General features: G+C 46.9%; 1 protein-coding gene across 1 annotated transcript in view; it reads left to right on the top strand.

Annotated features, from left to right (window-relative positions):
* ccdc146 (coiled-coil domain containing 146) overlaps positions 1-24,035 on the top strand; it is a 51,645-nt gene extending 27,610 nt beyond the window's left edge. Inside the window, exons 11-16 of the mRNA XM_038978036.1 lie at positions 8,552-8,780; positions 18,783-18,911; positions 19,158-19,295; positions 21,431-21,532; positions 22,141-22,287; positions 22,663-24,035. Coding sequence (XP_038833964.1) covers positions 8,552-8,780; positions 18,783-18,911; positions 19,158-19,295; positions 21,431-21,532; positions 22,141-22,287; positions 22,663-22,863 — 946 coding nt within the window. The 3' untranslated portion in view covers positions 22,864-24,035. The remainder of the gene's footprint in view (positions 1-8,551; positions 8,781-18,782; positions 18,912-19,157; positions 19,296-21,430; positions 21,533-22,140; positions 22,288-22,662) is intronic.
* The last annotated feature ends 577 nt before the right edge of the window (positions 24,036-24,612 follow it).

Here is a 24,612-nt window from a genome sequence, read left to right as displayed (position 1 = left end):
ATGCAGAGCCACAATGACAGGTGAGTCTGTCTGTCTGTTAGATGAGGAAGAGACAAAACACAGCCATGCAGAGCCACAATGACAGGTGAGTCTGTCTGTTAGATGAGGAAGAGACAAAACACAGCCATGCAGAGCCACAATGACAGGTGAGTCTGTCTGTCTGTCAGATGAGGAAGAGACAAAACACAGCCATGCAGAGCCACAATGACAGGTGAGTCTGTCTGTCTGTTAGATGAGGAAGAGACAAAACACAGCCATGCAGAGCCACAGTGACAGGTGAGTCTGTCTGTCAGATGAGGAAGAGACAAAACACAGCCATGCAGAGCCACAATGACAGGTGAGTCTGTCTGTCTGTCTGTTAGATGAGGAAGAGGCAAAACACGGCCATGCAGAGCCACAGTGACAGGTGAGTCTGTCTGTCTGTTAGATGAGGAAGAGACAAAACACAGCCATGCAGAGCCACAGTGACAGGTGAGTCTGTCTGTTAGATGAGGAAGAGACAAAACACAGCCATGCATAGCCACAATGACAGGTGAGTCTGTCTGTTAGATGAGGAAGAGATAAAACACGGCCATGCAGAGCCACAATGACAGGTGAGTCTGTCTGTCTGTTAGATGAGGAAGAGACAAAACACAGCCATGCAGAGCCACAGTGACAGGTGAGTCTGTCTGTCTGTTAGATGAGGAAGAGACAAAACACGGCCATGCAGAGCCACAATGACAGGTGAGTCTGTCTGTCTGTTAGATGAGGAAGAGACAAAACACGGCCATGCATGGCCACAGTGACAGGTGAGTATGTCTGTCTGTTAGATGAGGAAGAGACAAAACACAGCCATGCAGAGCCACAATGACAGGTGAGTCTGTCTGTCTGTTAGATGAGGAAGAGACAAAACACAGCCATGCAGAGCCACGTGAGTCTGTCTGTTAGATGAGGAAGAGACAAAACACAGCCATGCAGAGCCACAATGACAGGTGAGTCTGTCTGTCTGTTAGATGAGGAAGAGACAAAACACAGCCATGCAGAGCCACAGTGACAGGTGAGTCTGTCTGTCTGTTAGATGAGGAAGAGACAAAACACAGCCATGCAGAGCCACAGTGACAGGTGAGTCTGTCTGTTAGATGAGGAAGAGACAAAACACAGCCATGCAGAGCCACAATGACAAGTGAGTCTGTCTGTTAGATGAGGAAGAGACAAAACACAGCCATGCAGAGCCACAATGACAGGTGAGTCTGTCTGTTAGATGAGGAAGAGACAAAACACAGCCATGCAGAGCCACAATGACAGGTGAGTCTGTCTGTTAGATGAGGAAGAGACAAAACACAGCCATGCAGAGCCACAGTGACAGGTGAGTCTGTCTGTCTGTCTGTTAGATGAGGAAGAGGCAAAACACGGCCATGCAGAGCCACAGTGACAGGTGAGTCTGTCTGTCTGTCTGTTAGATGAGGAAGAGGCAAAACACGGCCATGCAGAGCCACAGTGACAGGTGAGTCTGTCTGTCTGTTAGATGAGGAAGAGACAAAACACAGCCATGCAGAGCCACAGTGACAGGTGAGTCTGTCTGTTAGATGAGGAAGAGACAAAACACAGCCATGCAGAGCCACAGTGACAGGTGAGTCTGTCTGTTAGATGAGGAAGAGACAAAACACAGCCATGCAGAGCCACAATGACAGGTGAGTCTGTCTGTCTGTTAGATGAGGAAGAGACAAAACACAGCCATGCAGAGCCACAATGACAGGTGAGTCTGTCTGTCTGTCAGATGAGGAAGAGACAAAACACAGCCATGCAGAGCCACAATGACAGGTGAGTCTGTCTGTCTGTTAGATGAGGAAGAGACAAAACACAGCCATGCAGAGCCACAATGACAGGTGAGTCTGGCTTTCTGTTGATCAGTCTGCACCGTCCACACGACCACCAACCAAGATTCTACATACCAGATAGGGAAAGACAGCTACTGCTTACGACTAACTACAGGCAACGATGCTGAACAATGTGGGCGATTGGGCAGCTACTGATGGTATTTGACCGATCCTCATCCCTACTTTACAGTTTGATCTCTCTCTCTCTCTCTCTCTCTCTCTCTCTCTCTCTCTCTCTCTCTCTCTCTCAATTCAATTCAATTCAATTGACTTTATTGACATGGCAAGTTCATTATTACTTACATTGTCAAAGTATACATATCGAAAAATAAAAATCTAATATATATGTATATATATACAAAATATATATATATTTATATATAAATAAATGGTGGAACCAACAGTAATAATAATAGTAGTAGTGGACATGGGATTACCATTAACAGCAACTACAACAACAATATTAATCAGAACAACAATATATTAAATCAATGGTAGTAGACCAGTGTCAACATGACTTGAGAAGACATATGACCTGGTATGAAAGACAAAACAAAACTAAGCTAAATGGGAAATATTATCAACATTACTTTGCAATTTTCACTGGCTGTCCCTCAGGTTGTGGCAGGAGGACACATATTTGGCTGCCAAAACTGCACATTTTGGCTTTTCACCCAATAAATATTTGATTTTTTCTTCATCTTTTATAGTTTCAAATTCTTTGTATTGAGTTATAATTTTGGGAAAGAAATATGCTCTTAGGTCTGAGTATTTGTCACAGTGTAGTAGGAAATGCACCTCTGTCTCTACCTCTCCCCTGGAGCAGAGTGAGCACAGCCTGTCCTCTCTGGGCAGCCAGGTTTGTCTGTGACGACCGGTCTCTATAGCCAGACTGTGCTCACTGAGTCTGTACCTAGTCAATGTTTTCCTCAGTTTTCTATCAGTCACAGTGGTCAGATAGTCTGCCACCATGTACTGTCTGTTTAGAGCCAAATAGCATTGAAGTTTACTTTGATTTTTTGTGGTGTCTTTCCAATAGGTGATATATTTTTCTTTTTGTTTTGTGATGATTTGGTTGGGCCAGATTTTCTGAGGGCTGTCCCGAGGCTCTATGGGGTTGGTTTGGGTTGGTGAACTGAGCCTCAGAACTAGCTGGCTGAGGGGACTCTTCTCTGGTTTCATCTCTTGACATTGTAGAGCTGTGTGATGGAATGTTTTGGGGTCACTTGTTTTTAGATGGTTGTAATATTTGATGGCTCTTTTTTCTATTCGAATGAGGAGGGGGTATTGGCCCAATTCTGCCCTACATGCGTTATTTGGAGTTTTTCTTTGTACTTGCAATACAGTCTTGCAAAACTCTGCATGCAATATTTCAATTGGATGTTTGTCCCATTTGGTAAATTCATTATTAGAGAGTGGACCCCATACTTCACTGCCATATAGAGCAATTGGTTCTATAACTGATTGAAAAATTTTGAGCCAGATTCTAATTGGAATTTCAATTTTGATGTTCCTTTTAATGGCATAGAATGCTCTTCTTGCTTTGTCTCTCAGCTCATTCACAGCCATGTGAAAGCTACCTGTGTTGCTGATATTTAGTCCTAGATATGTGTAGTTTTTGGTGTGTTCTAATAGAACTGTGTCCAAATAGAATTTATATTTGTCATCCTTATTTCCCGACCTTTTTTGGAATATCATTATATTTGTTTTTTTTAGGTTAACGGTCAGAGCCCAGGTCTGACAGAACCTGTGAAGACGATCTAGGTGCTGCTGTAACCCCTCTTTAGTGGGAGACAGCAGCACCAGGTCATCTGCGTACAGCAGACACTTGATTTCAGTGTTGTGTAGGGTGATACCAGGTGCTGCCGATTCTTCTAATATTTTTGCCAATTCATTAATGTAGATGTTAAATAATGTTGGACTTATTGGGCAGCCCTGTTTCACTCCACGCCCCTGAGAGAAGAAGTCTGTTTGCTTGTTGCCAATTTTAACCGCACATTTGTTTTTAGTGTACATTGATTTAATAAAATCATATGTTTTCCCTCCAATACCACTTTCTATTAGTTTATAAAAAAGACCTTCGTGCCAAATTGAATCAAATGCTTTCTTGAAATCTACAAAACACGAGTAGATTTTGCCTTTGTTTTGGTTAACTTGTTTATCAATTAGAGTGTGGAGGGTGTAAATGTGGTCTGTTGTACGATAATTTTTTAGAAATCCAATCTGGCTTCTGCTCAGGACGTTGTGTTCGTCAAGGAAATGATGTAGTCTGCTATTTATAATACTGCAGAGAATTTTCCCCAAGTTGCTGTTAACGCAAATTCCTCTGTAATTATTTGGGTCAAATTTGTCTCCATTTTTATAGATTGGTGTGATCAATCCCTGGTTCCAAATATCGGGGAAAATACCTGCAGTGAGGATAATGTTGAAGAGTTTGAGTATAGCCAATTTGAATTTGTGGTCTGTATATTTGATCATTTCATTTAAAATACCATCAGCACCACAGGCCTTTTTGGGTTGGAGATTGCATAGTTTTTCCAATAATTCTTCTTCTGTAATTGGGGTATCCACAGGATTCTGATAGTCTTTGACTGCTAATTCAAGGATTTGTAATTTTTCTTGTATATCTTTTTGTTCTGGGCTCTTTGTTATATTGCTGTAGAGGTTTGCAAAGTGATTTCTCCACATATCCCCATTTTGGATAGCCAATTCCTCATGATGAGGTTTGTTTAATTTATTCCAATTCTCCCAGAAGTGGTTTGATTCTATGGATTCCTCAATTCCATCCAGCTGATTTCTAATGTGCTGTTCCTTTTTTGTTCTTAGGGTGCGTTTGTATTGCTTCAGTGTTTCTCCATATTGAAGGCGTATATTTTTGTTGTCTGGTTCTCTGTGTTTTTGATTAGATATATTTCTCAATGACTTTCTTAGATTTTTGCAATCCTTATCAAACCATTTTTCATTATCTGTTATTTTTGGTTTGCTCTTATGCTTCTTTAGATTAGCCAAGGAGGCTAATTTGTCAAATATAAAGTTTATGTTCCTAACGGCCAAATTTACACCTTCATTGCTGAAGGAGAATGTTAAGGCTAAAAAGTTGTCCAGGAGAGATTGTATTTTTTGGCTACTAATTGCTTTTTGGTAGATGTCTGTACTGTTTGCACTCCATCTATAGGCTTGTTTAGTACCATGTAATTTATTGGGCCGTGATGCTTCATGGTTGGGTTCTGCTCTTCTCAGATACACTGTGATTTTACTGTGGTCTGAGAGAGGTGTTAGTGGGCTGACTGTGAAGGCTCTGAGAGACTCTGGGTTTAGGTCGGTGAGGAAGTAGTCTACAGTGCTGCTGCCAAGAGATGAGCTGTAGGTGTACCTACCAAAAGAGTCTCCTCTCAGCCTGCCATTGACTATGTACAGACCCAGTGTTCGACAGAGCCTCAGGAGCTGTACTCCGTTTTTGTTTTTCACTTTGTCATAGTTGTTTCTGTGGGGGTATGTGGGGAGGGAAAGGTTATTGCTTCCTGGTAGGTGTTTATCCCCATGACTGTTAATAGTGTCTTGTTCTTCTGCTGTTCTAGCATTCAGGTCTCCACAGACCAGTACGTTGCCTTGGGCCTGAAAGTGACTAATCTCCCCCTCTAGAATGGAGAAACTCTCTTCATTGAAGTAGGGTGACTCTGAGGGGGGAATGTATGTGGCACAGAGGAAGACGTTTTTATCTGTCAAGATAGCCTCCTTGTTGATTTTTAACCAGATAAAGAATTCTCCTGTTTTGATCAATTCGATTGAATTAATTAGTTCAGATTTATACCATATTAGCATTCCCCCTGAGTCTCTGCCCTGTTTGATTCCTTTTAATTTAGTGGATGGTATGATTATCTCCCTATAACCTAGTGGACAGCCAGTGGAAACATCACCTCTGCACCATGTTTCCTGTAGTACTACAATATCAACATCATCAATTTCTTTCATGAAGTCTGGGTTTCTGCTCTTTAGCCCAAAAGCAGAGGACTTCAATCCTTGTAAATTCCAACATGCAACGTAAAAAGACTTCATAACTTTTTTTTTTTTCTTTTCTTTTCTTTACCTTTCAAAATGAGACAAACACTCACAATCCAAGAAGAACCATTAAAATAGGACTTTTCAATTAAAGTAAACTCTTATTTTGCAAATGTGATTTGTTTATAATTTAAGATAGAATTTGTGTCATGCCACTTGGGTGGATGTAGTGTGAGAATGGTGGAGTTCATGTGCTCATCTTACCATGACCCTCGGCCCATCACATGTGAGCATAGTAGACTCAGCATTTGTTTGATGTCACTCATTTGGTTGGTGGGGGCTGGGCCAGTTGCTCCTCTCACAGCCTGTGCGTAGCTCTGCCTGCTGGGCTGTGGCTCCTCCAGGTTTGGGTCTGCGGTGGGGGGCAGGGGGGTGGGAGGCCTCGTCTGGGTGGCTCTGAAGCTGGGCTGGGGTGGTCTGTGCTGCGCTGGCTGTGGTGGGCATTGAGGTTGGTGGTGCTGTGGTCGTGGCTGGGGGGTCCAGGGTGCTGGTCCGGGATGTTGTCTCGGTGATCTCGGCGGGGTGGAGATTGCTCCGCTGTTCCTGGGTGGAGAGGTCGGGCTGCGGTTTAAAGCGACGTCCTTGAGAGTCTTGGCAAGGATGGGGACTGTCTCCCTGTACAGGTGAACATGGTCATAGAGACAGTCCAGATCGAGGGTGGGATGGTGGGCCAGGTGTACATTGGGTCGCAGGGCACAGTCCCGGGATAGGCTGGCGTTTATTCTTTGGATTGTGGCAGGGTGGAAGTCCCTCCTCTGTAGAAGGGTTGACACTATGATTCTTGTGTTGGGGAAGATTGCGCAGGCCTTCTCAATCACTCCCCGTAGTGAAGTCGCCACCCTCTCCTGCTGAGCACGCAGGTCGTTGCTTCCGGTATGTATGATTATGTGGCTTGGCGACCCGAGATGGGCCTTATCAAGCAGCTCCATGGCACTCTGCGTTGTTGGGCACCACACCTTTCTCGTTTTGTGTCTAGGGAAAAGTTTCTTCTCCTGAACATACTTCCCATTTGAGTCCATTAACAGGACGATGTCAGCCAGTGTTTCTTCTGGACTGGGGGGGGCAGAGTGGGGGCTGGTGGGTGTTGGAGCTGGGGTGTGGCTGGTCTGTGTTGGTGCCACTGTCAGTGGGAGGCTGTTCTGTGGGTTGGGGAGGAGGGGTGCAGCAGGCAGGGCTGGGGAAGTCTGGCTGGTTGAGCTGGGCTCCTCTGCTGTGTGAGGGCAGGTCATAGGCTGGTGATCTATCTGCTCCTGCAGCCTGTCCTCTGCTCTCTTTCTCTCCTGCAGCTCCTCTCTTAGTGCGGTCAGCTCCTTATTGCTGCTCTGCCTGTCTTTTTGGAGCTCTCTCACCTCCTTTGTTAGATCAGCCAGCTCTCTCTTGAGTCCGTCTCTCTCTTGCTGAACCTCTTTCAGCTGTGTTGCAAGGCTGCTGTCCTGCTCTGTCCTCACCTTGGTTAGGAGCTCCTCTAAGGTGTGGTTGTCTGGTTGCTGTTTGCTCACGCTCTCCCTGAGCAGGACCACCTCCCCCTCCAGTTTGGTGAACTCATCCCTCATGGCAGCCATGGTGGTGAGGAGGGCCTGAGCCTGCTCTGCACTGAGGGGGTCGCTCTCCTCCTGGGGCGTGTCCTCCACTGTGGTGGGAAGAGAGGTGCTGGATGTGCCTTTGTGGGTGGGGAGGGTAGGGGTGAGGGTGGAGTTTGTGTTGTGGGAGGGCATGTCACTGGTGGTGTCCTTCTCTCTCTCCGCTCTCTCCTTAATGGTCTGAAAGTCTGTTTCAAACAGCCTAATGTTACCTTGCACCATGACAGTTCCAGTCTTGTAGAGGTTGATTGTTATCATGGTGCTGTCAGGGTCGTCTGTCTCTTTGATTTTCAGCTTCCACCCATTACAGATTCCCTCTTTCTTTATGGATGGGTAGTGAGAGCAGACTGCTGAGCGCCATGCATTTGGCTGGTCAGTGAGGAAGATGAGATTACTCACGTCACCGTTTTTGTAGAGGTCTGCAAAAAGGGTTTCTGGCCTCTCCTCTAGTAGTTTCTGTTTAAAAGCTTTCCTCATTGTGTCATTTTTGGCCCTTTTTGGGTAGAGAATGGATTCTGCGCTGAGGGGGAGTGGGGACATGGTGTCTGTGCGCTCTGCTACTACTGCTCCTACTGCGCTGTTCTGCTGCCCCGTTGCCATGGCAACCGATTTGTTTGTCTGCTGTTCGCGCTACTTTAGTTCAAAAAACAGCAATAAGAGTGAAAAATCCTCACACAAAAAACTGAAGATATGTTTACAGTTAGTCCGTGCTCCTTTTTGGTTTACTCACTCAGTTTGGTCGTTTGATGTAGTTGTATTAACTGTCCTTGCTAGGTTTGTTCTAGCTCGTTTCTTCTGGCTAGCTTGTTAGTCTGCTGGCTAGGTCTTTGTTGTGTAGCTAGCTAGCTAGACTCAAAACTTCTTAACTTGAGGCGCAAAGTTACTTTTTTTTCTATTCTGAATGTATAGAGTTGTTGTTCATCACTTCTTGTCTGGAATTCTTCTTCGATTAGAGTGTTTATCTCATTCTAAAAACCAAAAAAAATCAAATATATCAGGAGCTCATGTTGAGCATGACTCTCTCTCTCTCTCTCTCTCTCTCTCTCTCTCTGACAGAGGGGTACAGTTGCTGGAGCGTGAGGAGGAGATGTGTATTTTCTATGAGAAGGTGAATGTTCAGGAGGGCCTGATCAGAGACGGTAACATAGAGATGCAGGTGCTGGAGGAGGAGACGTGCTGCCTGCAGATGATCACCAAGGAAGAAGGAAGACAGACAGACCTCAGGAGGAAACTGGTGCCCTGCCAGAGGAGACTGGAGGGAGAGAGCACCATGCTGCAGATACAGGTACATTAGAAGCCTGGGTCATATTCACTAAGGCACACCGTTCCAAAACGCTAGTCCCTTCTTATTGGTTAGTTCAGCTAGTCCCTCCCTGTTCAGCTAGTCCCTCCCTGTTCAGCTAGTCCCTCCCTGTTCAGCTAGTCCCTCCCTGTTCAGCTAGTCCCTCCCTGTTCAGCTAGTCCCTCCCTGTTCAGCTAGTCCCTCCCTGTTCAGCTAGTCCCTCCCTGTTCAGCTAGTCCCTCCCTGTTCAGCTAGTCCCTCCTAGTTCAGCTAGTCCCTCCCTGTTCAGCTAGTCCCTCCCTGTTCAGCTAGTCCCTCCCTGTTCAGCTAGTCCCTCCCTGTTCAGCTAGTCCCTCCCTGTTCAGCTAGTCCCTCCCAGTTCAGCTAGTCCCTCCCTGTTCAGCTAGTCCCTCCCTGTTCAGCTAGTCCCTCCCAGTTCAGCTAGTCCCTCCCTGTTCAGCTAGTCCCTCCCTGTTCAGCTAGTCCCTCCCTGTTTCAGTCAGTTTTCTTCCGTTTAGAGCCTTATGAATACGACCCTGTTGTCTGACGTCAGATAACACTGGACTGTCAGTCAAAGGGCGGGTAGGAATGACAGCGTCAGACGGGAGGAAGTGGATAGGAACCTCTGAGAACTGGTTGTTAACTCTGACTTGATTTCGAGCAGGTTGTTTCAAGTCCTCATGTTTTGCTCTATTTTTAACCAGAGCTCTAGATGGATAATAGGATGTTTATTTCAGAGTTTCCCATGCACTGACTGCTCGTTGATATCCCCAGTATAACTTAACGTTGGACTACACAGCCTCTTTAACACTGTCAGGACTCAGAAAGGCCCCTACTAAGGAGACGTGTATCTAAAGTCCCCTGTTGTACCTCCTAGTCTTTAGCTAAACATAACACACACAAAGCTGTGTATAATGGACTTCATGCTGTACATATTGATGCCTGGTGAGTCACTCCAGTCTCTCCTCACCTTTATAGGTTTTTAAAGTCCTGTCAGATCAGATGTTCTCAGAGACTTGGGATGCATCCCAAATGGCACCCTATTCCCTATATAGTATCCTGGGCCCTGGTCAAATGTAGTGCACTATAAAGGGAATAGGGTCCCATTTGAGATGCAGCCATAAACTATTCCACTGAAATTTGTCCCATTTGTGCAGTGATATGTCTAAACATTGTTTTTATAATATATAAATGACTTCCACATTTAAAAGTGTTTGATGTAAACATTCAAACCAACCGACACTTTTGAACGTTACTGTCGTACGGTAACGTGGCTGTCCTCGCCAACATCTCTGACTGGAGAGTACTGTAGCCTAATGGGTAGCTGACTAGATGCCTCCTCAGATAGCTTCTCCATGACACCATCTGCTAGTAGGGACCTGACAAGGACACCCTGGAGAAAAGCCACTTAAAGAGATTCTCCGGTACTTTTGTATACTTTTTATCCAGCAGTTCTGAAAGTAGCACTCACGAGCCAAAAGTGGTCCCCAAAAATCGTGTACTACGTCACATATGTGCAGATATGTGCACCACGTCATTGCTCTCTCTCTCTCTCTCGCTCTGTTGTGTGTGCGTCACTCAAATGGCGCAGGGCTGAAGCTCATTGGCTGAAACTCGATTTGCTAAGGGTCTGGCCCACATGGGGGGAAAATGTAGGGAAAATGGCACAGCACAGCTTCCAGAAAACAGTCGCTTTCGTGGCTAATTTAAGAGAGTAATCTGCTCATAGATTATGCATGTATGAACTACATGTTGACACATCCGGCCCAAAGCGGGTGGTTTAAAAAATATTTACTAGTCACCAAAGTTCCGGAGCATATCTTTAATGGATTCAATAGCTCAGCAGTGGTGGCTGGTGGCACTCTAAATCAGAGGATGGGCTGAACGGATTGAATGGAATGGTGTCAAACCCATTAAACATATGGTTTCCTTGTGTTTAATACCATTTCATTCTCTCCATTCCAGGCATTATTATGAGCCGTCCTCCCTTCACCATCCTCCTGTGATGTTCAGTGCTCAAAGGGTTAGAGCAATGCTATTAAAACAATTCAACGGGATCCCATTTTTTCTGTCAGAATTTCTCGCGACTCCATCCCAGGCCAAATCTTAAACCTTAAAATCTGTACATTTAGATTTTTATATCAACAAATAACCTTAAATTCATTGCATTTTCTTATCAAAATGAAAAGAAACCAATAAATACTTTTATTCAATAAATTATATTTTTCAAAAACGTATAACAATAATCTGTACTCTTATATATTATATTTGTTTTGGGGGGGGTGACCCCACTGCAGTTCCACCATGACCCCACTAGGGGTTGCAACCCTGACTTTGAATACCACTGGGTTAGAGAGGAGGCTCATTAGCTACAGTGCCAATGTAACCGATCATATAACACAAACACTGTCACAAAGGCTAAGTCTGAGAGAGACAGCCTCTGTTGCCTCATCAGACAGGTGGTATTTGAGCTTTAATTTCCTGACATCAACCATTGCTCTTAGTTACTGTAGTTAGCTTTTTACTAAGGGTGAATAAATTCAGAACTGTTCTAGGATTCCATGCCTCGGTTGTTCCTCGGCTGAATAGGTGACCTTTGTCTTTCCATAACCTGGCACTTTTATAGAGACATTCTTCTCTCTGTCTACAAGCCAGACAGGCCAGCATTGGAGACGGGGCCGGAGCAAAGGTTGAGGCCTGAGTTGGGGTGTCGTTGGCCCACTGCTCTTTACTAGAATCCGTCCATAATGACCAACAGGCAGTGGATGTCCCCTGATGGCCCCAATGTCTCTGTCTGGATTGTGTAACCTGGCCCCAATAACTAAGGGGCAATGGCTTCTTATGGCCCCAAGTCTCACAGGCCTCTCAGTGCCCACTGGAGAGAATGGGTGGACTTGGGACAGACTCCTCAACTCTCCAATCACCGCTCAGCTGCTTTCTGACAGTGGGAAATTCTACCATAGTTTTGTCCTATTCTGTTACCTTCCATCCATAAATCAGTCAAGCCATTCATCCATCTATCCACCCCTCTGTCCCCTCTGTTCCTCAGCCGTGCTGTTGGCTATGTGATTTAGACAGTCAGGGGAGACTGTGTGATTTAGACAGTCAGGGGGAGACTGTGTGTTTTAGACAGTCAGGGGAGACTGTGTGTTTTAGACAGTCAGGGGGAAACTGTGTGTTTTAGACAGTCAGGGGAGACTGTGTGTTTTAGACAGTCAGGGGAGACTGTGATTTAGACAGTCAGGGGAGACTGTGTGATTTAGACAGTCAGGGGAGACTGTGTGATTTAGACAGTCATGGGGGAGACTGTGTTTTAGACAGTCAGGGGAGACTGTGATTTAGACAGTCAGGGGAGACTGTGTGATTTAGACAGTCAGGGGAGACTGTGTGATTTAGACAGTCATGGGGGAGACTGTGTTTTAGACAGTTAGGGGAGACTGTGATTTAGACAGTCAGGGGGAGACTGTGTGGTTTAGACAGTCAGGGGGAGACTGTGTGGTTTAGACAGTCGGGGGGAGACTGTGTGGTTTAGACAGTCAGGGGGAGATGGTGTTAATTAGACAGTCAGGGGAGACTGTGTGATTTAGACAGTCGGGGGGAGACTGTGTGATTTAGACAGTCAGGGGGAGACTGTGTGATTTAGACAGTCAGGGGGGGACTGTGTGATTTAGACAGTCAGGGGGAAACTGTGTGTTTTAGACAGTCAGGGGAGACTGTGTGATTTAGACAGTCAGGGGAGACTGTGTGATTTAGACAGTCAGGGGGAGACTGTGTGATTTAGACAGTCAGGGGGAGACTGTGTGATTTAGACAGTCAGGGGGGGACTGTGTGATTTAGACAGTCAGGGGAGACTGTGTGGTTTAGACAGTCAGGGGGAGACTGTGTGATTTAGACAGTCAGGGGAGACTGTGTGATTTAGACAGTCAGGGGGAGACTGTGTGATTTAGACAGTCAGGGGGAGACTGTGTGTTTTAGACAGTCAGGGGGAGACTGTGTGTTTTAGACAGTCAGGGGGAGACTGTGTGTTTTAGACAGTCAGGGGGAGACTGTGTGTTTTAGACAGTCAGGGGGAGACTGTGTGTTTTAGACAGTCGGGGGGAGACTGTGTGATTTAGACAGTCGGGGGGAGACTGTGTGATTTAGACAGTCGGGGGGAGACTGTGTGATTTAGACAGTCGGGGGGAGACTGTGTGATTTAGACAGTCGGGGGGAGACTGTGTGGTTTAGACAGTCAGGGGGAGACTGTGTGATTTAGACAGTCAGGGGGAGACTGTGTGATTTAGACAGTCAGGGGAGACTGTGTGATTTAGACAGTCAGGGGGAGACTGTGTGATTTAGACAGTTAGGGGGAGACTGTGTGATTTAGACAGTCAGGGGGGGACTGTGTGATTTAGACAGTCAGGGGAGACTGTGTGGTTTAGACAGTCAGGGGGAGACTGTGTGATTTAGACAGTCAGGGGAGACTGTGTGATTTAGACAGTCAGGGGGAGACTGTGTGATTTAGACAGTCAGGGGGAGACTGTGTGTTTTAGACAGTCAGGGGGAGACTGTGTGTTTTAGACAGTCAGGGGGAGACTGTGTGTTTTAGACAGTCAGGGGGAGACTGTGTGTTTTAGACAGTCAGGGGGAGACTGTGTGTTTTAGACAGTCAGGGGGAGACTGTGTGATTTAGACAGTCGGGGGGAGACTGTGTGATTTAGACAGTCGGGGGGAGACTGTGTGATTTAGACAGTCGGGGGGAGACTGTGTGATTTAGACAGTCGGGGGAGACTGTTAGGGGGAGACTGTGTGATTTAGACAGTCGGGGGGAGACTGTGTGGTTTAGACAGTCAGGGGGAGACTGTGTGATTTAGACAGTCAGGGGGAGACTGTGTGATTTAGACAGTCAGGGGGAGACTGTGTGATTTAGACAGTCGGGGGGAGACTGTGTGGTTTAGACAGTCGGGGGGAGACTGTGTGATTTAGACAGTCGGGGGAGACTGTGTGGTTTAGACAGTCGGGGGGAGACTGTGTGATTTAGACAGTCGGGGGGAGACTGTGTGATTTAGACAGTCGGGGGGAGACTGTGTGATTTAGACAGTCGGGGGGAGACTGTGTGATTTAGACAGTCGGGGGGAGACTGTGTGATTTAGACAGTCGGGGGGAGACTGTGTGATTTAGACAGTCGGGGGGAGACTGTGTGATTTAGACAGTCGGGGGGAGACTGTGTGATTTAGACAGTCAGGGGAGACTGTGTGATTTAGACAGTCAGGGGAGACTGTGCGATTTAGACAGTCAGGGGGAGACTGTGTGATTTAGACAGTCAGGGGGGGACTGTGTGATTTAGACAGTCAGGGGGGGACTGTGTGATTTAGACAGTCAGGGGGAGACTGTGTGATTTAGACAGTCAGGGGGAGACTGTGTGATTTAGACAGTCAGGGGGAGACTGTGTGATTTAGACAGTCAGGGGGAGACTGTGTGATTTAGACAGTCAGGGGGAGACTGTGTGATTTAGACAGTCAGGGGAGACTGTGTGATTTAGACAGTCAGGGGAGACTGTGCGATTTAGACAGTCAGGGGGAGACTGTGTGATTTAGACAGTCAGGGGGGGACTGTGTGATTTAGACAGTCAGGGGGGGACTGTGTGATTTAGACAGTCAGGGGAGACTGTGTGTTTTAGACAGTCAGGGGAGACTGTGTGGTTTAGACAGTCGGGGGGAGATTGTGTGATTTAGACAGTCAGGGGGATTGTGGTATTGGCAGAGAGGAAGTAAACAGCATTCACAATCCACTCACGATCCACCATGATGTGATCACATTAAACAACAATGTATTACTGTGAAACAGATGTCTCTTATTCTCAGGCTGTTTACACTTCAGAGAGGAATGTGTCTGTTGTTAGAATGCACTTAAGATCACACAGTATAAAATATTAAAGTTTGTGTGTGAAATTCAATATACACTCTGGATAGCTTTCCTTGACCCAAGCCAGAAGCAACCTTTAATCGCTTCCAAATAAACAATTACACTTTTTTACAGTACAGCGCTGCCCTGGTTTATCAGTGCTCTGAGGGGGTGGGGGTTTTACAGTACAGAGCTGCCCTGGTTTATCAGTGCTCTGAGGGGGTGGGGTTTTTACAGTACAGAGCTGCCCTGGTTTATCAGTGCTCTGAGGGAGTGGGGGTTTTACAGTACAGAGCTGCCCTGGTTTATCAGTGCTCTGAGGGGGTGGGGGTTTTACGGTACAGAGCTGCCCTGGTTTATCAGTGCTCTGTGGGGGTTTTACAGTACAGAGCTGCCCTGGTTTATCAGTGCTCTGAGGGAGTGGGGGTTTTACAGTACAGAGCTGCCCTGGTTTATCAGTGCTCTGAGGGGGTGGGGGTTTTACGGTACAGAGCTGCCCTGGTTTATCAGTGCTCTGTGGGGGTTTTACAGTACAGAGCTGCCCTGGTTTATCAGTGCTCTGAGGGGGTGGGGGTTTTACGGTACAGAGCTGCCCTGGTTTATCAGTGCTCTGAGGGGGTGGGGGTTTTACAGTACAGAGCTGCCCTGGTTTATCAGTGCTCTGAGGGGGTGGGGGTTTTACGGTACAGAGCTGCCCTGGTTTATCAGTGCTCTGAGGGGGTGGGGGTTTTACAGTACAGAGCTGCCCTGGTTTATCAGTGCTCTGAGGGGTGGGGGTTTTACAGTACAGAGCTGCCCTGGTTTATCAGTGCTCTGTGGGGGTTTTACAGTACAGAGCTGCCCTGGTTTATTAGTGCTCTGTGGGGGTTTTACAGTACAGAGCTGCCCTGGTTTATCAGTGCTCTGAGGGGATGGGGGTTTTACAGTACAGAGCTGCCCTGGTTTATCAGTGCTCTGAGGGGGTGGGGGTTTTACGGTACAGAGCTGCCCTGGTTTATCAGTGCTCTGAGGGGGTGGGGGTTTTACAGTACAGAGCTGCCCTGGTTTATCAGTGCTCTGTGGGGGTTTTACAGTACAGAGCTGCCCTGGTTTATTAGTGCTCTGTGGGGGTTTTACAGTACAGAGCTGCCCTGGTTTATCAGTGCTCTGAGGGGGTGGGGGTTTTACGGTACAGAGCTGCCCTGGTTTATCAGTGCTCTGAGGGGGTGGGGGTTTTACAGTACAGAGCTGCCCTGGTTTATCAGTGCTCTGTGGGGGTTTTACAGTACAGAGCTGCCCTGGTTTATTAGTGCTCTGTGGGGGTTTTACAGTACAGAGCTGCCCTGGTTTATCAGTGCTCTGAGGGGGTGGGGGTTTTACAGTACAGAGCTGCCCTGGTTTATCAGTGCTCTGAGGGGGTGGGGGTTTTACGGTACAGAGCTGCCCTGGTTTATCAGTGCTCTGAGGGGGTGGGGGTTTTACAGTACAGAGCTGCCCTGGTTTATCAGTGCTCTGTGGGGGTTTTACAGTACAGAGCTGCCCTGGTTTATTAGTGCTCTGTGGGGGTTTTACAGTACAGAGCTGCCCTGGTTTATCAGTGCTCTGAGGGGGTGGGGGTTTTACAGTACAGAGCTGCCCTGGTTTATCAGTGCTCTGAGGGGGTGGGGGTTTTACGGTACAGAGCTGCCCTGGTTTATCAGTGCTCTGAGGGGGTGGGGGTTTTACAGTACAGAGCTGCCCTGGTTTATCAGTGCTCTGAGGGGATGGGGGTTTTACAGTACAGAGCTGCCCTGGTTTATCAGTGCTCTGAGGGGGTGGGGGTTTTACAGTACAGAGCTGCCCTGGTTTATCAGTGCTCTGAGGGGGTGGGGGTTTTACAGTACAGAGCTGCCCTGGTTTATCATTGCTCTGAGAGCGTGGGGGTTTTACAGTACAGAGCTGCCCTGGTTTATCAGTGCTCTGAGGGGATGGGGGTTTTACAGTACAGAGCTGCCCTGGTTTATCAGTGCTCTGAGGGGGTGGGGGTTTTACAGTACAGAGCTGCCCTGGTTTATCAGTGCTCTGAGGGGGTAAGGGTTTTACAGTACAGAGCTGCCCTGGTTTATCAGTGCTCTGAGGGGGTGGGGGTTTTACAGTACAGAGCTGCCCTGGTTTATCAGTGCTCTGAGGGGGTAAGGGTTTTACAGTACAGAGCTGCCCTGGTTTATCAGTGCTCTGAGAGCATGGGGGTTTTACAGTACAGAGACAGTCAGTCAGGCAGTGAGACAGTTAGCCAACCAGACAGTCAGTCACGCAGTGAGACGGTTAGCCAACCAGACAGTCAGGCATTGAGACAGTTAGCCAACCAGACATTCAGGCACTGAGACGGTTAACCAACCAGACAGTCAGTCAGGCATTGAGACAGTTAACCAACCAGACAGTCAGTCAGGCAGTGAGACAGTTAGCCAACCAGACAGTCAGGCACTGAGACGGTTAACCAACCAGACAGTCAGTCAGGCATTGAGACAGTTAACCAACCAGACAGTCAGTCAGGCAGTGAGACAGTTAGCCAACCAGACAGTCAGGCACTGAGACGGTTAACCAACCAGACAGTCAGTCAGGCATTGAGACAGTTAACCAACCAGACAGTCAGTCAGGCAGTGAGACAGTTAGCCAACCAGACAGTCAGTCACTGTCAGCCAGTCAGGCAGTGAGACAGTGACGTCCTCCAGAATGGGCCTCAGCATGCAGCTCTGTCTCCCTCTCTGACTGATGTGACTGATGTGAGGGTGGTGTGCAGAGTGATTCAATCACATAGTAAATCATCTGCCTCTAATGTAATGTAGGTCTCAGATCCAATCTCTCACTCTCACATTCTCTTGTTCTCTCATGCGCTCTCCCTCTTTTTCTCGGTCTCTCTCTCTCCTCTCGGTCTCTCTCTCTCCTCTCGGTCTCTCTCTCTGAGGGTGGTCTCAGGCTACAGTACAGTCGTCTTTTAGTCCATCAGAGTTTGATTATGAATAGCAGAGGCATTTCAAAATCTCATTCCGTTGTTAGAGTACATGGAGGATGTTGCTTAGAACACGTACACATTACATCACATTACACTAAGACACTGGAGACAGAGGAACTGTGAGTCTCTGAGCGTGCTCACTTCCACTGGACTCCATGAGGTTGATCATGTGAGGTGTATGGTGTTAAACAGGAGTCATGCAGCTACGCTCGTCCTGTCACAGACCTGCTAGGATCATCTCTCCTTCATTAAAGGCAGAAGAGAAGAAGAGAAGGAGCTTCTTTTTTCTTCCTGTCTGTTGACCTCTTCTCCTCCCAATCAGCTCTGGTTCATTAGAAAGCTTCAACTGGAAAAGAATGGGCATCACACACGCAAAAGGAGAGGGTGGTGATATGTCTCCCGACGGGTTCATTCAGACCGTGGCGTGGCGTGGCGCTCCATGCACGGACATGTGTAGAAACCATGGCTGTGTGAAAGATCTGCACATCCCAAATCTCCATTCTGGGGTCAACAGCTGATTTACAGTAATTCTGTGAATAATGAGAAAGGATATAATGGTTACCAGGATAGGAAACCTACACATTATTAACCTGCAACTCATGCAGAAACAAACCCTGTGAATGCTAATTGAGGATATAATGGTTACCAGGACAGGAAGCCTAGTGTTTCTGTTAAGCTGCTCGTCATGCTGAAACAAACCATATCGACTTCTGTCATGGTGTTGTCTGACACATCACCCCAACACTATTTAGATGATTGTGAGGTCGAGTTGGTCTCTGACACAGGAGGTTGGTGGCACCTTAATTGGGGAGGACAGGCTCGTGGTAATGACTGGACCGGAATCAGTGGAATGGTGTCAAATACATCAAACACATGGTTTCCAAGTGTTCGATGCCATTCCATTCGCTCCGTTCCTGCCATTATTATGAGCCGTCCTCCCCTCAGCAGCCTCCAATGGTCTCTGAATATCCTCATGGATAATAAAAGTCGACTTATCTCATCTCTTCTCTCCTCTCTTCTTCTCTCCTCTCTTCTCCTCTCCTTTCTTCTCTCCTCTCCTCTTCTCTCCTCTCTTCTCCTCTCCTTTCTTCTCTTCTCCTCTCTTCTTTCTCCTCTCTTCTGTCTCCTCTCTTCCCTGTCCTGTCCTGTAGCTGTCAGAGTGTAAGGAGCGTATGTTGGAACTAGAGAAGGCCTTGGAGGATCCAGGACAGGAGAACAGGGCCAGAGAGCTGGAGGGGAACGACCCATCTCCAGTTGAACTCATCCAGAAGATAGAACAGGTAAAGTCTACAGTAGTGAAGCTGCTTTACAGTCATGCAGGCAGATTTCAGAACAGTGGCCAGGTCTGAGTCTAAACGGTCAGTGTATCTGAAGGAGACTAAGAACACAAACTATGCCACTTTTCTTTCTTGAGGGAAGGTGAAGTCATCAATCAAGATTGCCACCAATTAATCATATCCCTTCGTTATAATTGATTGAGGTTGAAGCTGTCTCATGTTAATGTGGGTTAATGTGTGTGTGTTCAGTTGGAGGTTGGCTTGGCGGAGAGGGAAGAGCTGCTCCTGGAGAAGGACTTGGTGTTTGAGCAGGTGACCCGGCTTTCTCAGCGAATCAGAGCTAAGGCCGAGAACGGCAAGCAGGACACACTGCAGCTAGCCAAGAAGGTACACACACACACACACACACACACACACACACACACACACACACACACACACACACACACACACACACACACACACACACACACACACACACACACACACACACACACACACACAGGAGGCTGCCTAGAGGGTGTACACACACACACAGGAAGCAGCCAAGAAGGCATCTCCTGCCAAACTCATCCATTCATACACTCACAGTCGGGGTAGAGGATCTTGGAGCGTGGTGTCTCCATGTGCCTGGTGCTGCCTAGCAGACTGACTCCCCTCTCACCCCAGCTCCCTGCAGGGCCCAGCCCAGTGTCTCCTGGATGAAGTATCACCTGCCCACCAGGCCAAGGCTGTTAGTTATATCAATGAGTTAATGAGCCATGTTACACACACACACACAGCCTCACAAAGACACACGCTCCCTAACACACACACAGCCAATGAGTCATGTTACACACACACAGCCAATGAGCCAAAGTTGCTGTGCACTCTGAGGCAAATCCTCTCAGCACGCTTAGATAACCTCACTGGGCCCCATCAGCCAGCATGCCAGGCTGAGGCTCTGGGATCTGGAGGATGTTAGATATTAGTTTGATCTGGAGGATGTTAGTTTGATCTGGAGGATGTTAGATATCAGTTTGATCTGGAGGATGTTAGATATTAGTTTGATCTGGAGGATGTTAGATATCAGTTTGATCTGGAGGATGTTAGTTTGATCTGGAGGATGTTAGATATCAGTTTGATCTGGAGGATGTTAGTTTGATCTGGAGGATGTTAGATATCAGTTTGATCTGGAGGATGTTAGTTTGATCTGGAGGATGTTAGATATCAGTTTGATCTGGAGGATGTTAGTTTGATCTGGAGGATGTTAGATATCAGTTTGATCTGGAGGATGTTAGTTTGATCTGGAGGATGTTAGTTTGATCTGGAGGATGTTAGATATCAGTTTGATCTGGAGGATGTTAGATATTAGTTTGATCTGGAGGATGTTAGTTTGATCTGGAGGATGTTAGATATCAGTTTGATCTGGAGGATGTTAGATATTCGTTTGATCTGGAGGATGTTAGATATCAGTTTGATCTGGAGGATGTTAGATATCAGTTTGATCTGGAGGATGTTAGATATCAGTTTGATCTGGAGGATGTTAGATATTCGTTTGATCTGGAGGATGTTAGATATCAGTTTGATCTGGAGGATGTTAGATATTCGTTTGATCTGGAGGATGTTAGTTTGATCTGGAGGATGTTAGATATCAGTTTGATCTGGAGGATGTTAGATATCAGTTTGATCTGGAGGATGTTAGATATCAGTTTGATCTGGAGGATGTTAGATATCAGTTTGATCTGGAGGATGTTAGATATTCATTTTAGTGCATTATTGGGTGACTGAGTGTGTCTGAGTATATACATGTTGTGTGTGTATTGGAGGCAGGGATAGAAATGAATGTAGCCCGCTAGCCCGTGGCTAGTACTGTTCAGACCAGGCTAGTACTGTTCAGACCAGGCTAGTACTGTTTAGACCAGGCTAGTACTGTTCAGACCAGGCTAGTACTGTTCAGACCAGGCTAGTACTGTTCAGACCAGGCTAGTACTGTTCAGACCAGGCTAGTACTGTTCAGACCAGGCTAGTACTGTTCAGACCAGGCTAGTACTGTTCAGACCAGGCTAGTACTGTTTAGACCAGGCTAGTACTGTTCAGACCAGGCTAGTACTGTTCAGACCAGGCTAGTACTGTTCAGACCAGGCTAGTACTGTTCAGACCAGGCTAGTACTGTTCAGACCAGGCTAGTACTGTTCAGACCAGGCTAGTACTGTTCAGACCAGGCTAGTACTGTTCAGACCAGGCTAGTACTGTTCAGACCAGGCTAGTACTGTTCAGACCAGGCTAGTACTGTTTAGACCAGGCTAGTACTGTTCAGACCAGGCTAGTACTGTTCAGACCAGGCTAGTACTGTTCAGACCAGGCTAGTACTGTTCAGACCAGGCTAGTACTGTTCAGACCAGGCTAGTAGAACATGTTCCCAACTACCCCGCCGGCTAGAGAAACTCTGTCTTTTCAAATATCATGTCAGTCTGGCTGTCTATCTGTCAGTCTGTCAGGCTGTCTGTGCGTTAACCAATCCCCTCTCTCCTCTCTCTCAGGTGAATGAGTTGCAGGGCCGTATCAAGGAGTCAACCAGGAGGATGATGGCCGTGGTGTCTGAGTTGTCGATGCGCCAAGCCAGCGCCATGACCCTGCAGCAGGTAAATAGGAGACTCTTTTAGATTGACCAGCATTTCCTAGTCTGGTGGACCCATACTGTAGATCCCTGTAGCCAACTGGGACCAGGCTAAGGTCAAGTCTAAGAAGTATACTGTAGATCCCTGTAGCCAACTGGGACCAGGCTAAGGTCAAGTCTAAGAAGTATACTGTAGATCTCTGTAGCCAACTGGGACCAGGCTAAGGTCAAGTCTAAGAATTATACTGTAGATCTCTGTAGCCAACTGGGACCAGGCTAAGGTCAAGTCTAAGAATTATACTGTAGATCCCTGTAGCCAACTAGGACCAGGCTAAGGTCAAGTCTAAGAATTATACTGTAGATCCCTGTAGCCAACTAGGACCAGGCTAAGGTCAAGTCTAAGAATTATACTGTAGATCTCTGTAGCCAACTGGGACCAGGCTAAGGTCAAGTCTAAGAATTATACTGTAGATCCCTGTAGCCAACTGGGACCAGGCTAAGGTCAAGTCTAAGGATGTCCTGCTTCTACGACATCATCCTCTTCCCCTACATCGATCTACCCAATCACAAACATCCTCCTAATAATCTTCCTCTTCCTGACATTCCATGTTGTGTTGATCCCACCTCTGTCAGGAGCTGAAGGAGAGGGAGCTGTTCCTGGACACCTGCCACCGGCGCCTGGACCAGGGTCTGCCCCCCTCTGAAGACCTGGAGCTGGAGTGTCAACACATTCTCCGGGATGAGCAGCGCAGACGGGCCGACCAGCAGGAGAAAGACAGGGTCAGTCTCCCTCCATGGCCCTCTACCACAGGACTTTCAATTATGGATCATGAATGGAGGAATTCATACATGTTGAACTTGATGCTGAACTTTTGTACTTCTACACTGATAAGTTAACACTGCATTTAACACTTTGACTGTCTGGCAATCAGATAGAACAGTTGTATGTAGAATAGACGTGCCTCTCTGACATGTAGAGAATGAGGAATCTTGTCAGCTCTATTCATGGTATTTCTATCTGCAACGTTCAGGACATTGAACCCAATTCTCTCGAGTACATTTCTAGATACTCTTTTAGTTGTACAGTATACCATGAGTTAAATACCAGTATATGGTATACTATGTTGAGGACCTGGATTCTCTCCTCTGTTACAGCTGGTGGAGGAGGAGGAGAGGTCCCAGCTCCCTAGTGGGGTGTACACCACAGCCGAGGCCCGACCCAATGCCTACATCCCCCTGGGGGACACCCTGCCCCTGCCCAAGCCCTACGGAGCCCTGGCCCCCTTCAAACCCTCCGAGCCCGGCACCAACATCAGACACATTCGCAAGCCTGAACCAAAACCCATTGAGATATAGACCTGGACCAAACCCATTGAGATATAGACCTGGACCAAACCCATTGAAATATAGACCTGGTCCAAACCCAGTGAGATATAGACCTGGACCAAACCCATTGAGATATAGACTTGGACCAAACCCATTGAGATATAGACCTGGACCAAACCCAGTGAGATATAGACCTGGACCAAACCCATTGAGATATAGACTTGGACCAAACCCATTGAGATATAGACCTGGACCAAACCCATTGAGATATAGACTTGGACCAAACCCATTGAGATATAGACCTGGACCAAACCCATTGAGATATAGACTTGGACCAAACCCATTGAGATATAGACCTGGACCAAACCCAGTGAGATATAGACCTGGACCAAACCTATTTAGATATAGACCTGGACCAAACCCATGGAGATATAGACCTGGACCAAACCCAGTGAGATATAGACCTGTACCAAACATATTGAGATATACTGTAGACCTGGACCAAACATATTGATATATACTATAGACCTGGACCAAACCCAGTGAGATATAGACCTGGACCAAACCCATTGAGATATAGACCTGGACCAAACCCATGGAGATATAGACCTGGACCAAACCCAGTGAGATATAGACCTGTACCAAACCCAGTGAGATATAGACCTGGACCAAACATATTGAGATATACTGTAGACCTGGACCAAACCCATTGAGATATAGACCTGGACCAAACCCAGTGAGATATAGACCTGGACCAAACCCATTGAGATATAGACCTGGACCAAACCCAGTGAGATATAGACCTGGACCAAACCCATTGAGATATAGACCTGGACCAAACCCAGTGAGATATAGACCTGGACCAAACCCATTGAGATATACTGTAGACCTGGACCAAACATATTGATATATACTGTAGACCTGGACCAAACATATTGAGATATACTGTAGACCTGGACCAAACATATTGAGATATACTGTAGACCTGGACCAAACCCTGCTACTACTACGTCTAACCCACCTAGATCTATCTGTGACATGAGTGTCAATATACATTTAATCAACATTTAATTCAGTTAAATTTCTGTTGGCACCAATCGTACTCCATACTCGGGTTACCAGGGACAGGAGAATATTTATCATCTAGGAGTGTAGCAGCCAATCATCATAGGGCCTTTAGATTCTCAACACAGCTCATTAAACAGCAGGTATATTTTAACCTCGTCTGCTGTCTTGGTCCTTGTTCCTTCCTGAGAAGCGGAGCAGGGAGCGTGCCATGCATCTGGGTTGGATTTCTGATGAAGTCAGAGGCACGAGGTCTTACTGGCGATACTGTAGCTGTTTCTATTTACCCTCCTCCAGTAACCTCACAGAGAACCTTTCAGAGGGATTTCACTGATCAGTCTTTACATTTCTGGTGAAGGAGGAAGAGAAAGTGGAGTGGGACTGTCAGTATGTGGTGATGAGTGTGTGTCGAGTGTGTGCTTGTGTGTGTGGTGAGTGTGTGGTGTGTGTGGTAAGTGTGTGTGTCGAGTGTGTGCGTGTGTGTGTGTGTGTGGTGAGTGTGTGCGGTGAGTGTGTGTGTGGTGAGTGTGGTGTGTGCGGTAAGTGTGTGCGGTGAGTGTGTGGTAAGTGTGTGTGTGTGCATGTGTGGTGTGTGTGGTAAGTGTGTGTTTGTGTGTGTGTGTGTGTGTGAGCTCTGCGATTCTGAGAATCAAAGTTTGGCTTTGGGAGAAGTGTGCCTGGTGTTCTGATTTGTGGAAGCGTCCAAACCAGTGA

This window comes from Salvelinus namaycush, chromosome 38 (genome assembly GCF_016432855.1).
Source record: "Salvelinus namaycush isolate Seneca chromosome 38, SaNama_1.0, whole genome shotgun sequence".
In the NCBI taxonomy this organism is placed as follows: domain Eukaryota; kingdom Metazoa; phylum Chordata; class Actinopteri; order Salmoniformes; family Salmonidae; genus Salvelinus; species Salvelinus namaycush.
This window is presented reverse-complemented; position numbering and strand designations above follow the sequence as displayed.